At 43.2% G+C, this 15,191-nt stretch overlaps 1 protein-coding gene across 1 annotated transcript in view; it reads left to right on the top strand.

Annotated features, from left to right (window-relative positions):
- LOC138447725 (LIM homeobox transcription factor 1-alpha-like) overlaps window positions 1–15,191 on the top strand; it is a 779,358-nt gene that overhangs the window by 21,164 nt on the left and 743,003 nt on the right. The window contains exon 2 of the mRNA XM_069604025.1: window positions 9,150–9,336. Within this exon, the coding sequence (XP_069460126.1) occupies window positions 9,150–9,336 (187 nt within the window). The remainder of the gene's footprint in view (window positions 1–9,149; window positions 9,337–15,191) is intronic.

The following is a 15,191-nucleotide window of genomic DNA, read 5'->3' as shown; positions in this document are numbered from 1 at the left end:
CACTTTAATCTTATTTGGAGCACTGGGAGTAAGTAGATACAGAGTATAGATTTACGCAAGTAACAAGAAATGAAGGGTAAATCAGGTGGCAGAGTATAAGCCACGAGAAAGAACATCTTTCAGCAGAAGGGACTGGCACTACGTGGAACCGGCGCTGAGGGCCTACCGCAACATATTGTAGTACCTGATAGAAGTGGTCAGGCAGCTTTCTAAAGGACCAGAGCATGAAGGCAAACAATACATTATTGATGCTGACAATAAAATCCAAAAAGAAGGTATAAGATAGTTTACAGATCGAACAGAATAATCAACATTACATAAGAACATACGATAAATCAATGCATTAACATGCATTAATCAAAACATTCATCCTAGATGGCTAACACGAAACAGAAATACATTTGATCAGTCCATTCGAAATCTACAATAGGAATAGAAAATTGCCAATAGGATCCAAAAGCGCAGGCGGCAGTCAGAGGGAGAATACACAGATTAGGGAAGGTTCCTCCTACAGTGGCTGAATTTTGTCTTCACCCGGTTGGTACATGCCTTACCAATAAAATGTGTTAAGAGCATGAGAGTTATTGACTGGGGATTTTTGGTGACTCCCTGAAAAATGAGCAAAATGTTCACATTTATGTTCTTTACTATTGTTTTCTTTTTTCTTTATGGGAGGCTGTATTCCCTATATCCCCTTTCCCCATACCACCTACACCACCTTACTGTCCCTTCTCCATTTGTATTACTTTTTCTTTATTTTCTCCTTTTTTCCCTCACTGTTACTTATGTTCCCATGCACACCACACAGAGTAAGATTGGTATGGACATGTATCAGTGTTAGGATTTAAGTGGAAATATTAGGATTCTGATTGCTTTTTTTAGTTTTCCTGACTGCATAATAAGAGTTACCACAATATTTCATAATAATTGGTAACATCCAGTTACTCCTAAGTCTGGAATACATGTAGTGAGTCCAAGAAATATGTGCTGGTGACTCTACTGAGTCCAAACAGCGGCAGAGGCACTCATCAGCTCCGCCACCAGATCACGCTGGGACCGGCCCCACTAACAGCAGTTGGCCAAACAGGAGTCTGGAGGTATTGACTTGCTGAAAATTACCACCCCATGCACCCCCAGTAAAGGATACAACAGAGATTACCTTCACCATATACACTACCACAGTAACACGATATCATCTGCAAACTGGAACATCTGGCATTTCATCACCCAGGGATTTCATAGGTCCATTAATAAAAAGGTCAAAAATCAAAGGTGCTAGAACACAGTCATGTCACATGCTCCTGCCAACTCTGAAGGGGCAAGACCTGGTTCCCTTCTGATCACAGCATACGGTCGTAACGTCACTGAAATATAGGGCTTGGATTGTATCCCAGAGGGAAGGCTCTATGCCTGTCCCAAATGATATGGTCCACAAGGAAGTCTTGTTGCCCAAACTGAAGGCACCATAGGTTATTAAATGCACCTTACAGGACTCCCCATTACTCCATAACTATTTATCAATGATGATTCTCAGAAATAGACCCAGCTCAACTCCACAGCCCCTATGCCTTCCCTGAACAGTGGTCGATTACATACGCTCTTGGAACAAAAAACGAAATGTGGAAATCGACTTGCACACCTATATTATTAATTTTAGAATTTGAAATTAAATTTCAGAATACTAATAACAAGACTTAAGGTGCAGAGGAGATAATAAACAACCCTGGCATATGGGCTGTGACATATAACAAAGTACAACCAAGTTCCCAATTATGGGAACTCCAGTCCCCTGCACACTATTGGTTGCTAAAAAATGGAGTCATAAAAGTATAGAAAGTTAATGTTATTGTGCTCAGAAGAACATCAATTTGTGAAAAAATTAAATAAACAGTTCATATTTTGAAATTGCTTTGTAAGTCTCAGAAATAGACCCAATCACGTTTTCTTGTCAAGTATAGTTGTTTTAATGATGGCCCAACGCGTTTCGTGAACAATCACGTCTTCAGGGGCAACCTAAGATCATTTTCAACACTTTCATTCTAGAAAATATATATATCAAAATAATACACATTAGTGCACATGAAAATAACAATATTCACAGTATCCGTTCAAAAGACAGTTAGCCAATTTTTAGATATAACAAATGTTTGTTCCTTGATGTACAATCTAACAACATGTTTAAACCTAATTCATAAAAATCACATATGTAAACAAGTTGTACACAACAGCGTGTTTTTTGTTGTTGTTTAAGTATCAAGGATGTTGTAGAGAGCAAGAAACGGTTGACCTCTAGGTCTATTGGTAACAAAAGAATAAATACCACACTGTGCTAATAAAGGTTACCAGAAAGTCTCTCTATTGTGAACCATCAGCGATGGAAAAAGTTGAAATGCATGTCCATCCATATTTTTAAATTCAAAATCTCTATTATCAGCTCAATTGCTGGAGAGGGGATTCCCTAAAACAAGAAAATGTAGAAATAAGATTTAAGTCTGATTTAGACTACAAACAGTGAAGTGGGGAATCACACTTATCCACAAAAGAGGGGTAAATCGAATTGGTCAAAGCACAAAGCTGTTCCACGTCCACGGGACCAGGTGTCCAGGACAACTATGGGTCAAGATTTTGGCTGTTTAAAGGATAAGGTTTGTCTGCCTTACAGAAAAAAAGGTACCCCTGTTGGAAAGAAAACACACAATCAAGAATTGTAGGGGTAAAAAAAAACCTTTGTAAAAGTCAGAGGGCACTCAGGAGTCGACTTACATCACTAGCTGGAGATAGTGGAGTCCCGGCGTCATCATCCACAGGAACCGCTTCCTGTAAAGTGATAATGCTAGGTGGAAATGGCCACTTTAAATAGTGGAAAAGTGACATCATCGTGTAGAGAAGCGTTTGACGTCACGGTGTAAACACTGTGACGACATCACGCTCCCACACGTAACTAACGTCAGAACTCAAGTCGCGGAAGAAGAGCGCAGTTAATAAATGATTAAAAGAAGAAGAAAGGATACGTTTTTTAGAATATAAAAAGTAGAGTTGGCAAAAAATTTCGAAGAATTGGAAAAAGAAAGGTGCATACAACATGGATCAATTCTAAGAATTCCATTGGTGGATAAATGGACAAAAGGTTAAAAAGAAAAATGATAATCTGGGCAAGCACAGTGCTTGTATCATCCCAAAATGGTCAGCAGCGAGGAGTGCTCGCATGTAAATGCGTGTGACGTCGCAGTGTTGTCATCACGCGCACGCATGCAGAGTTCCCCAAGAGATGTAGCTGTTAGCAAACTCCGAGAGTGGCTGTTTAAAAATAGGCTAGGAACTTGGAGTAAAAAGTCTAATTAAATACATAAATAGGCAAAACTATGCAAAGATGTAAAAACACAAAGAGAAATGCTAGCATTGTCGCAGAAATAAATCTCCTGAGTTTGAGTTAAAGGTAATCAGTCGTAAACTGATAGCTATAGGAAAAACAATGCTTTTTTTAGAAAAACCTTATTAAATGTCTAGCGTTATAGCAAACGCTGGTTAGAAGAGAACATCACCCAAAAAGCTTGGATATTGATCAATTTAGATTGGCTTCTAAGGAGGGTAACTATTCACACGTTTAAGACAGCGGCTGTACTGTCCTAGGACGACAGATGTGTACAATCAATGTAAATAGGTAACTACAGTCGTATTCATTGAAATGAGCTGACTCAAGCAAATGAGTTCACATTCTAATCACACAGTTTTTTTGGTGTTGGTCTACATAGTAAAATCAACAAAGAATAATTATTGAATAAATGTTTGTTACCAATATACAGTCTCAACAACAATTGGTGTAATCAGACTACCCGGTAAGTCTCTAATGTTAATACAAATAGAAAATGGCCTGACAAATTCCAATCATTAATCAGTAAATGATTTAGTTTTTTATAGAAAAGGACCTAGATAGAAATCTTCATTAAGACCCAAGGTTGCCAATGAGTCCAGTTTGTGAATCCAATGCAATTCCTTTTGCGAGAGACATTTTGGGAGGTCACTACCTCTTGGCAGTTGTTTAATGACTTCTAGTACTGCCTATATTAGTTGTGAGATGTTGTGTCTATTTTCACGAAAATGTCTAAAGACAGGAGATTTTTCATTACCTGTTCTGATATTGGATTTGTGCCTGTTTATTCTTTCTTTGATTTTCCTTGCGGTTTTCCTAACATAGTATTTCCCACATGGGCACTTGATAGCATATATCAAATTGTTGCTGTCACATGTTGCATAGTCCATGAGTTGGATTTTTTTACCACTATTGGGATGGCGAATGTGATCTCCTTTTAGGATGTTTGAGCAAATTTGGCAGTTTAGGCATGCAAATGTGCCATGTTTGTGTTTTGTCTGATGTTTTTTGTTTTTTTCAGCTTTTATGAGTGAATCTCTGAAATTTCTGACTCTTTTATATGCTAACATTGGTGGTTATGGGAATAATCTGTTGAGATTTGGATCAGATTTAATGAGATCCCAATTCTTGTTGATTATTTTTTTGAAAACTCTGGCTAGAATAGTTCAAGGTGTGAATCAATCTAGGATTGGATTTTTTTGGTTTTTCTCTCAGTAAATCTCCTCTTTCCAACAAACTTGTACGTTCTATTGCTGTGTTCATTGTTTGTTCTGGAAAGCCTCTTTTCTTAAATCTTTCCTTCATATTCTCCATTTCAATTGCCAATCTTGTTGAATCTGATGTTATTCTTTTGGCTCTTAGACACTGACTGTAGGGTAAATTTTGTTTAAGATGGATAGGATGAAAACTTGGAGAAAAGTGTAGAGTACTGTTGATATCTGTAGGTTTTCTATAGATTTCAGTCACAAAGCTGTTGTTGATTCTTGAGATATTAACATCCAAGAAATGTATGTTGGGTTCTCCGATCTCTAGGGTAAATTGAATTTTGTCATGACAGCTGTTTAAATAACTGAAGAATTGTTGTAGTTCATCCCTTGTCCCATTCCATATTCCAAAAATGACGTCTATGAAACGCTTCCAAAAAAGTAAATTATTTCTCCATGGTTCTTTGTTCAAGATGTGAGTTGTTTCGAAGTGATACATGAAAATGTTGGCGTATGCTGGTGCCACTAATGAGCCTATAGATGTTCCAGAGATTTGTAGATAGTATTTGTTGTTAAATCTGAAATAGTTATTGTACAGGATGATATTGATTAATTCTATTGCAAATTCCTTATGTATAGATATGTTATCATGTTGAAGTAAGAACCACTCCAATGCAGCAATACCTTCTGCATGAGGAATTGAAGTATACAGACTATTTACATCCAGTGTGAATAGTATGAGCGAAGGTTCCTGACTGTCAATTTCATTCAATAGTCTTAGAAAATGTGATGTATCTTTTAGGTATATCAGTGTCTTCTGCACCAATGGTTGCAATGCTCTGTCCAAGTATATGGCCAATGGGTGGAATATACTTTCCGTGCCAGCTACGATAGGTCTGAAGGGCAGATCGCGCATATTCTTGTGTACTTCGGAAGTGCGTATAGCACTGGGATCACTGGAAACTTTTTCACAAGGAATTCACTGGTGTTGTCAGATATCCAGTCGTAGTCCAAGGCTTTGTCTATGGTTTTTTTAATGACTTCTTTGATGGCCAATGTAGGATCATTATCTGGAATCATGTAAGTTCCTTCATCTCTGAGCAATTTGAAGCATCCTTCATTATACAACTCGGTATCCATCATCACTAGTGCTCCTCCTTTGTCTGCTGGCTTTAATGTAATAGTATTATCCTCAGATAATTCTTTGATCAATTTTAGTTGATGCCGCATGATATTCATTTTGTTCGAAGCACTGTATTTCAACGGTTTTAAGTCTTTGGAAGTTTTGAGTTTAAATAGATTGATAGTCGGGTGATTAATTTGTGGATGGAATGTACTTGTTTTTTTCATCTCTAGATATTCATGCTGTTTACATTGAGGGTTCACTGGTTCCGGTATGGAGTCAAAAAAGACTTTCAATTCCATTTTGCGAATGAGTTTAAAGAGGTTGATTTCTTCTTCAAAAATTGTTGTATGTTTAGTTGGGATAAAGGAGATGCCTAGATTCAATGTATCCTCTTGTGCTTTTGTTAGCTGTTCGGATGAGACGTTGAAGATAATCCATTCCTTTATCTGTTTTTTTGTCTGGGCTTTCTTTTTCCCTCGGCGGGTTTGTCTCCTCCTTCTAAAAAAGGAGTTTGGTCCAATGTCTGTGCTGTTGAGGTGTTTGTATTTACCGGTAAAACAGTCCTTCTCTCTGGTGGTTGATTGGCACTTGGGTTATTAGTTGGATTTTCACATTCACCACTGGTTACGTCAGAGCTGTCAGTCTTATCATTAGGATTAGGATGTCTAGGTGGTCTGGCTGGTGTTCTTTGAGGTCCCAGGTTGTTGTAATACTCTTACCAGGAGTATACGATGTCCCGCGCATAATCTAATGTATCCCTCTGGAATTTCCTAATTTTGCGTTGTTCGATTTCTCGTTTATATGATTCAAGTTTTTGGTTAGTGTTTTCAAGAATCTGTTTTAGTTCGTCATTGGTTTTTAATTTAGCCAATTGGGCAGAGATGTCTTCAATTTCCTGGTTGATGGAAGATAAGGATTTTGATAACTTTTTGATCGTTAATAAGATTAGATCTAACGAACACTTATTGAGGATCTGTTGCCTTCTTTTGTCTTTTGAACGGATACTGTGAATATTGTTATTTTCATGTGCACTAATGTGTATTATTTTGATATATATTTTTTCTAGAATTAAAGTGTTGAAAATTATCTTATGTTGCCCCTGAAGACGTGATTGTTCACGAAACGCGTTGGGCCATCATTAAAACAACTATACTTGACAAAAAAACGTGATTGGTTCTATTTCTGAGACTTACAAAGCAATTTCAAAATATTAACTGTTTATTTAATTTGTTCACAAATTGATGTTCTTCTGAGCACAATAACATGAACTTTCTATACCTTTACGACTCTATTTTTGAGCACCCAATAGTGTGCAGGGGACCCGAGTTCCTATAATTGGGAACTTGATTGTACTTTTAACATACGTTCTTGGCCCACCCACACCCGGAAGCAAAAGACCAAAGCCTTGGCATGGACCTGGGAGTGAGCGACCAGGAGGATACTGGATAGTAACAGGAGCGATACTGCATGTTCCTCGTCTTCATTCTTGAACAAAGAGATTTACATTGCACTCCTCCTCAATTTCAGGGGGCATTTTGAATTGTATTGTGCTCAGACAGAGTGGCAATAACCCCCCTCCCTCGTGATATTGACAAAGAAGCTTAACCGTTTCTTCAAGTGGTCATTTCGAGCTTCAGCTCTTGCGTTGGCTGCATTTCTTTATTCTGTTGCAGAGACCTCTAAACTCGCCCTTGCTAATACACAGCCACTCCCTCCCTCCATTGCCTCGTCTAGGATTTTGACAAAGAATAAAGCTGCAAGGTGGAGCTGAAGGTAGGCACATATTGCCTAAGAAAGCAACAGTCCTCACAAACTAAAAACGATGTCTCTTTAAATGTGTACTTGCTGGCCAAAGACAGACCTCTCCAAATCCAAAAGGTGTTCAGTAATCATAAGTATGTTTCACCCTGTTTTCAGCTCTGTTCTGTGGGGCAGTGAATATGCCTGGAGACTGAGGAAGTTTGAGGTGGGGCTCAGTTCCCTTTTATTATCTATCTCCCAACCAGCTGCCTCCCCCATCCGAAGTCCTTGACCTATATTGCATTGAATTCATTCTACCCTCTCCATACATTATATTGATAGTTGATCAGGTGTGTGCTCCATGGATACAAAATGGCACCAACTGCAACTGATGGTGCATCCAATATGTATTTGTAACAAGGACCATAGTTGAGGGTCAGATTCCTGCACAACAGTTGGCGAAAAGCATTTTATAAATCTAATACGATGAACAGTTGAAATACACCACTCTCTGGTTGGGTAGCCACCCTCCCCCTTTGGCGACACACAGGAAATCAAAGCTGCTGCCTCTTGAATGTGCCATGAAGTGGCCCAAACTGCACCTCAGTCTTCAAACACTACAGAGTAGCTCTGCCCATGCAGCCAAATGCTGTTCACACCGCGCCCTGGAAATCTTCTCTAGTGGATTCTCCCCTCCACCACATCGGTCTCTGCCCTTCGCTACTCCATGCACAGCACTGGTCCCCCAGCTCCTTCACTCCCACACGCACGGCAGTCTGTGATGTCAGTGTGGAACGTTGTCGTGGAACGTTGCTGAGTCTGTGATGTCAGTGTGGGAGGCCTGCGAGTGAGCTGGGTGAATGCAGAGTCTGTGATGTCAGTGTGGGAGGCCTGTGGGAGAGCTGGGTGAATGCAGAGTCTGTGATGTCAGTGTGGGAGGCCTGCGAGAGAGCTGGGTGAATGCAGAGTCTGTGATGTCAGTGTGCGAGGCCTGCGAGTGAGCTGGGTGAATGCAGAGTCTGTGATGTCAGTGTGGGAGAGCTGTGAATGCAGAGTCTGTGATGTCAGTGTGGGAGGCCTGTGAGAGAGCTGGGTGAATGCAGAGTCGGTGATGTCAGTGTGGGAGGCCTGCGAGAGAGCTGGGTGAATGCTTGACTGACAGCTGCCTAAGTGTGCCAGTGGCTGTCTCCCTCTAATTTACCTTATTTACATACTTTCATGTTAATGGCGTACCAGCGGACCATAGAACCATAGAGCCTACCATTAGATTGATACCTAGATCCTGTTTTCTGTGTAATTTCCCAGACTCTGATGACTTATTTACCATTTTTGCACTGCCCTTTTGCATTTAAAATACGCCAACGCATTTGTGAACTTAACGTTTGCAGGGGAGGTTTCCCAGATGCAGGGAAGAGCCCCCCCAACCTCATTTGGAAATAGGCCCAGCCCATTTTCTGCCAGCCCTAGCAATGGGCCTCCACATTTTATGGAATGCTTAAACTATTTTACCCCAACCTAGTCTGGCTTGTTACTTTTTTTTTTTGCTGTCTGGGCTCTCAGGTGAGAGTTGTGTATCTGTGCAGGAGAATCTCTCTTTTGGGGGTAGAACGATGGGGAGAGTGCTTGCCACTATAACACTTGCATGCAGGTGCGCCAATCGTTGCATTGCCATGCAGACGAGTAATTCATGTTGTTTCCCTCTCTCCAGGGTCAGAGTCGAAAATGATCGAGCTGTGCGCCGGCTGCGAGTCCCCCATCTCAGACCGCTTCCTCCTCCGGGTCAACGAGCGGTCGTGGCACGAGGCGTGCGTGAAGTGCGCCTCCTGCCTGCAGCTGCTCTCCGGCACCTGCTTCTGCCGCAACCGGCAGCTCTACTGCAAGCACGACTACGAAAAGTAAGGCGCCGGACCCCTTCCTCGTCTTTCTCTGTAGCTGCTGGCTGGCTGGACTAGCCCTTTAGATCAGTAGAAGTCTGTAATACAAACATGTCCTCCGTGGATACACAGCACTGTCCACGCCCCCACCCATCCCTTACAAATTGTGGGCTGCACAAATCATGCACAAATATTGTGCACCATTTTCGTGCTGCCGCACAAAATGTTTAGCAATCCGATCACTTGACATATATATATATTTTTAAAGCTTGTTCATAGGCCTTTTTGTACAATAATGTGGATGCAAAACATAATTGTTGTATTTTCGACGCCGTGATTGCAAAGTTGAATTACTGAAAAATGCACAACTGAAATAATAATTCCCTATTCTTTGCTTCTGCTAAAAATGTCAACTTGAAAAACGGAAGTGGTTGAACGGGTTAATAAAGAATTAGTCGTTTACAGAAACAACCATCTTTACCTAAAGCTGTATATTGACTGCCCTTCTATTTCTCACTGGCGACTGGGGGGAGCCTTTGAGCTCCGTGTGCCAGGATGACTGTGTATTGCGCCCAATCAGAGTTGTTGATGAATTCTGGCAATCCCATTGGCTGGAAATGCAGGCATTCCAGCCAAGCAGGTTGCTGAACTCCCACTCCTGTAGTTGATGGTTTTTTAGCATCCTCTCTGATTGGCAGCATTCTCCGCCAATCAGAAAGGCCGCCGCCTGAGCCAGCCAGCCTCGCGTTGGCGGAATGTACTATCATTCGATTTCGTGTTGTGGTGGCTACGTTTTTCTGTAAACTCACCTTAATGTACCGCAATTTCCCTATATGTATTTATGCATTTTTATCATAATGTGAATCTATTCGCTGTGCATTTTTCAACTGTATTTCAGTCGTTGTTATATAAAGTGGATATTGTGCATTTGTCATTTAAAAAAAGATTATCTTAATACTAAATGATACCCTGTGACCTTACACAGCGCTACACCATGCACAGCACGACACGTGCCTGCAGTGCATGCAGGAGGCATTCATAGGTTGTACGTTCATTTTAGTTTAACTTTTTGTAGGGTTGACAAAAGTTGCCTTTACTCAAAGACATCAGTTAAGACTTCAGTTAATCCCGCAATCGAGTACAATCATTGATTGACAATCAAGGGTGTGAGTATTTCGAGTGATTAAAAACATGGCCTTACAGAGTGAGATGTGTTATCCAAATCTTGATTGTTGCTGGGGGACACAGGCCGCTGCGGCATTGAGGGCCTAATCACTGGTGTCTATTCACGCAAAGGCCTTGGATAGCAGAAGTGCTATGATGACATCACAGGATATGCTGTCACGTGACCTTTGACCCTGAGTCCATGGCATGAAGGGACACCACAGATATCAAAACATGTATTGAGTTTATCATGAATTACATTTTTATGTTATTGCCTATAGCGTGAGCCTAGCTCAAGAGCAACAGAGTGCTTTGCAACATGTCTGCACCAGAATTGGGCTTGGCATTTGTACAGCAATGCAGTACCGTTGCTGAAGGGAGAGAGAGATTTTTATTCCTTCGGCAGTTACTGGCGGCACTTCTTCTTCTTGCTGATCGATTTTTATCCAGCAGCTTTGATTTTTGGAAACCGAGGCTTGAGACTTATTACTCCGTCTTCTCGGGTTGAGTGTGTAGTCGTGGGTTAGGTATCTTCTTGGTCTGTGTGGACTTGTCACAGTAGGGCTGGTTTCACAGGGTCTTCACCGTGATGGGCTTCGGGTAGCGGTCGAAGGGGTTTGCAGTGGTGGCAGTGAGGTTCTGATCCACTCCTTGGCAGAAGTTCTTACTCAGCTTCGCTAGATGTTCGTCCAACATCTCGATGTCCAGGTGTCTGTGAAGGTCTGCTATCCTAGTGAAGATTGGAGCTCCATACGATATCCACAGGGACTTGTTCTGAACTGAAGACTCTTCCGGTGTTGCTCATGGAAGGTCATCCATGCTGGGGAGGCATACGTCAGTTACTGTTGAAAGATCCACATTTTTATAGTGGAACTGGAGGATGGTAGGGGCCATTTTAAGCCTCTACCGGGATTGAGTTACAGATGGTCAGGGGTTGGTAAATAAGAAATAGTTTCTAAAGCAGACAACGTACTATTTTAGTAATTCTCGTGGTGTGCTGCCATGATATGCCATGGGCAGTGATGGTATGGCAGGGGTATAAGCAGCAGAACCAACAGAAGCCAGGGGCACTGGCTCCATAACAAGCACTGGCCCATGTGGCCACTTCCAGCCCGCCTATGCCAATTACAGCCTCACACACCAGATAGTCTTTATTTTTCCAAAGGCTCCCATGAAATGCCAAGAGCAGATTCGTATACATTGGGATGCATCCATCTTATGCCTGTAATAGGCTCACATGCCAATTACAGCAATTGGGCCTCATTACGAGTTTGGAGGTAGCCACCCGCCCCGAAAAATGGGAATTACCAGGCCATTCCGACCTTTGCAGGCCCGGTAATTCCCATTTGCGGGACGTGGACCCGGTAGGTCCCCATTCCCATTTGAGCCCCCATAGGGCTCAATGGGAATGGGGAGGATGGTAACAACGGTCCCGTTAATAACGGGACCGTTGCTACCATACTGTTCTGCTAGCGGGTGCCGCTCTGCACGTCTGGTCTGACCAGGCGTACAGAGCGGCCCCGCGAGCAGAACTCGGAATGTTGCGGCGAGGTAACAATGCCGCCGGTAGCACTAACGCCATTGTTGCCTTACCGCCACACTCATAATGAGGCCCATTATATTTAAAGTACAGCCTTACATGTTCAGGTGCTACCACTACATGATGCGTAAATGCCCCAGTGCTGCCCTATCTGAGCTCAGATGTTTGGTATAGTCACAATGTGCAAGGCACAGCTTCACAGGCGCAAGTGCTGTCATCATGTTCCAAGTCTTTCCCCAAGTCCTTCCGAATTGCAATCTAACATCAGTTAATGGGTCGATTCTATGATAAGTCACCCTGTGCAAATAGCAGCCTCACATGTTTAGGGGCTGCGTTCACATGGCAAGTGTAACCTTTCATGCTGCAGAAAGGCCATGTACAGCAGCAGTGCCGGCCCCAGGTCTACCAGTGCCCGGTGTGAGATTTTTCAGACAAGGCGCACCCCCCTGCGGTTTGCCCAGCGCGGCAGGATTGTTGAATAGGCGCTGGTGCTGAACATCATCATTCACTAATAGGAAGTCATTGACTTTCAGTTAGTGACAGTGTCACGTAAAGGGCGATGACACTTTACATTGTGTGAACTGGCTGCGGCCTTTAGTAGCGTCGCGCGCCAGTGTGACCGCACACCTTGATCGCCCCTTGAGCCGGCTCTGTAATGCAGTGAATCCCTCATACGCGTGGTCTAGTGATCATGTCATGGTTCCACCATCACTCTCCTGCACTCATCTCGCCACTTGTGTCACTCCCTTCACTGTGTCCAGCTCGAGCCTCTGGCAAGCCTCCGGCATTTGATGCCAAAGATCCTGTGTAGCTTCATCTCTCCCCGGCTTTCCCGCTTCCTTCATGCACCACGTCAGTAACGTCCTGATGACGTGGTGGGAGTGGAAATATGTGTTCCCAGTCCTTGCCCACGCCCTAAACCTTCAGCTGCAAATAGGAGGTCAAGTAGCGGCTGCCAGGTGTAGCAATTGCGACCCCGGGCAATGCCCTTACCACCCCAGGCAGTTACCCTGCTAACCCTGGCTACAGAGGCACTCTAGTTGCAGAAGGCAAACAGGGCCATGTAATACTCTGAGCTACAGGTACAGTGACACCGAAAACACCTGGCAAGTGAAACACACCTATCACTTATGTTGCAACCACAATCAGGAATCTTTACACCGTACATAATGTTTTAAAGAATTATATTGCTGAATGCTTCTTGGTAATCTGTCACTTGATTAGACCTTCCGCAGCATCTTGGCCAAACCACGAATCGGCTTGTCATTATGTGGCAACTGGCTTCTAAAGGTCTCTTTGCATTGCAGCACTGGTAACTGTGCATGTATTATAGAGACATGTAAATGACATGTATGTGACTGCAGAGAAAAAACAAGCAATGGGTAAGCTAGTCACACCTGTCATCTGACATTTATTTTTCTTGTATGTTTCTAGAAGGGTCCACTAACACAAATGTATGACAAATTCTTAAACTTAAATGCATCAGGCTAAATTTTAAACTGTGCTCTGAGAAATTAGTTCAGCTTCCCACATCAGGTGGTGAAATAGGTTACTGAGTTAATCGCTCCCCTCAAGGGTGGCTGTGGGGGAGGTGGGGTCGCGGGATCGTGCGTGCCCTGCAGTGAAAGGTTGGACTCTCAGCCCCTCATCCTTCTTGGGTAGAGATATTGAAAATCAATAAGCTGTGCCCTTCCACCCACTGTTACTGTGCTTTGAAGCTGAGAGGATCCGTATGAAACGTTGCAGTAAAGGTTGTAGTATCTTTAGTACATTAGGACTCCAGCATAGGTTCATTTTGTTACACCATTAGTGGCTGAAGAACACTAAGAGCCCTGAAATTGAGAGACTCTAGGGTGAAAGGGAATGGGGCAGGGCGAGGATCCACCTGGTTAAAGGACGATCCAATAAGTCAAATAATTCTGCACCTGCCAGATAATGGCAGTAACCGGGAAAGGGGGAGATCGGCCTGGGTGTTTCTTGTATTTCGTGACTGATATGGGCTCAGGTTGCCTTCAGGAGGTTGGCTACCTGATGGTTCCCGTTACACACTGCTTCTTTCGCAGTAGAACGGTTTTACACCCCTTCCACGGGCAAACTGCAACAGAGGAGTTCACTCATCGCCACGAGGGAATGCCCTGCACACGGTGCTTCCCCCCGCATGCGTTTTGTCAGTAGGTTTTTATGCTCAAGCCCTCACCACCGTTTAATGTTGCAGTGCCCATGGTTGTCCGGAAAAAGGGGTATTCAGACCTTAGTCTGTGGAGGACTGGAGAAAAGGTACCAGAGTAGAGGAAGGAAGAAAGAAAGAGGAGCAGAGTCAACAAAAAAAAGAGATGGGTAAGGTACAAGAGGCAATGGACCGTATGCATTTTGTTTGTGATAGCATCAGCGAACAACAATGGGAGCATATCACTGATCGAGAAAAGGGCTAATGCCCGATATGCTACTGATTATCCACTGAAGTCAGCGTCTAGCGTCTAGTACTTTACAGAAGTACTGATACTGACATAGGGCCTCATTACACGGTAGGCGGTAAGGGTTTACCGGTACCGGTAAGGGCACCGGTACCGGTAAACCCTTACCGCCTTACTACGAGTTCCCTTTGCGGGACCCGACCTTAACGGCTGGTTTTACCAGCCGTTAAAGTAGGGTGCTGCAAAGGGACCTCGGTGCTAATTACGGTACCGCAAATTGTGGTACCGTAATTACCACCTTCCCCATTCCCATTATGCCTTATGGGGGCAAAAATGGGAATGTGGAAGGGCCTTGGTGAATGGGGAATTACCGGCCCCGCTCACCTTGGAGTAGGGCGGTAATTCCGCCATCCACCAAGGCGGACACGGTAAAATACTGGCGGCAACCATGGCGCTAATAGCGCCATGGTTACCGCACAACGTGTAATGAGGCCCATAGTCACTTAGCGGTTGGTTGCATGATGGGCTGGAGTAGTGCTCCACCGTACCCTTGAAGGATGGAGGCTTATTTGCCTATTAGTCATTATGATACAGTAAAGGGCATTTGAAGGGTGAAGAGAAATGGGTGGGCGGAGGTGGTCTACATTTTGTACCTGTCCATGATATTTCAAGAGAGGTTTAGGGGGATACTAGGGTTGCTCAGACGGGGGCGAATGCGAAAACTGGTTAAAGACTGCTGACATGCGTTTGGAATTTTC

This window comes from Ambystoma mexicanum, chromosome 3q (assembly GCF_040938575.1).
Source record: "Ambystoma mexicanum isolate Mex_15411 chromosome 3q, UKY_AmexF1_1, whole genome shotgun sequence".
Taxonomy (NCBI): Eukaryota; Metazoa; Chordata; class Amphibia; order Caudata; family Ambystomatidae; genus Ambystoma; species Ambystoma mexicanum.
Note: the sequence above shows the minus strand (reverse complement) of the source record. Positions and strands in the feature narration are given on the sequence as shown.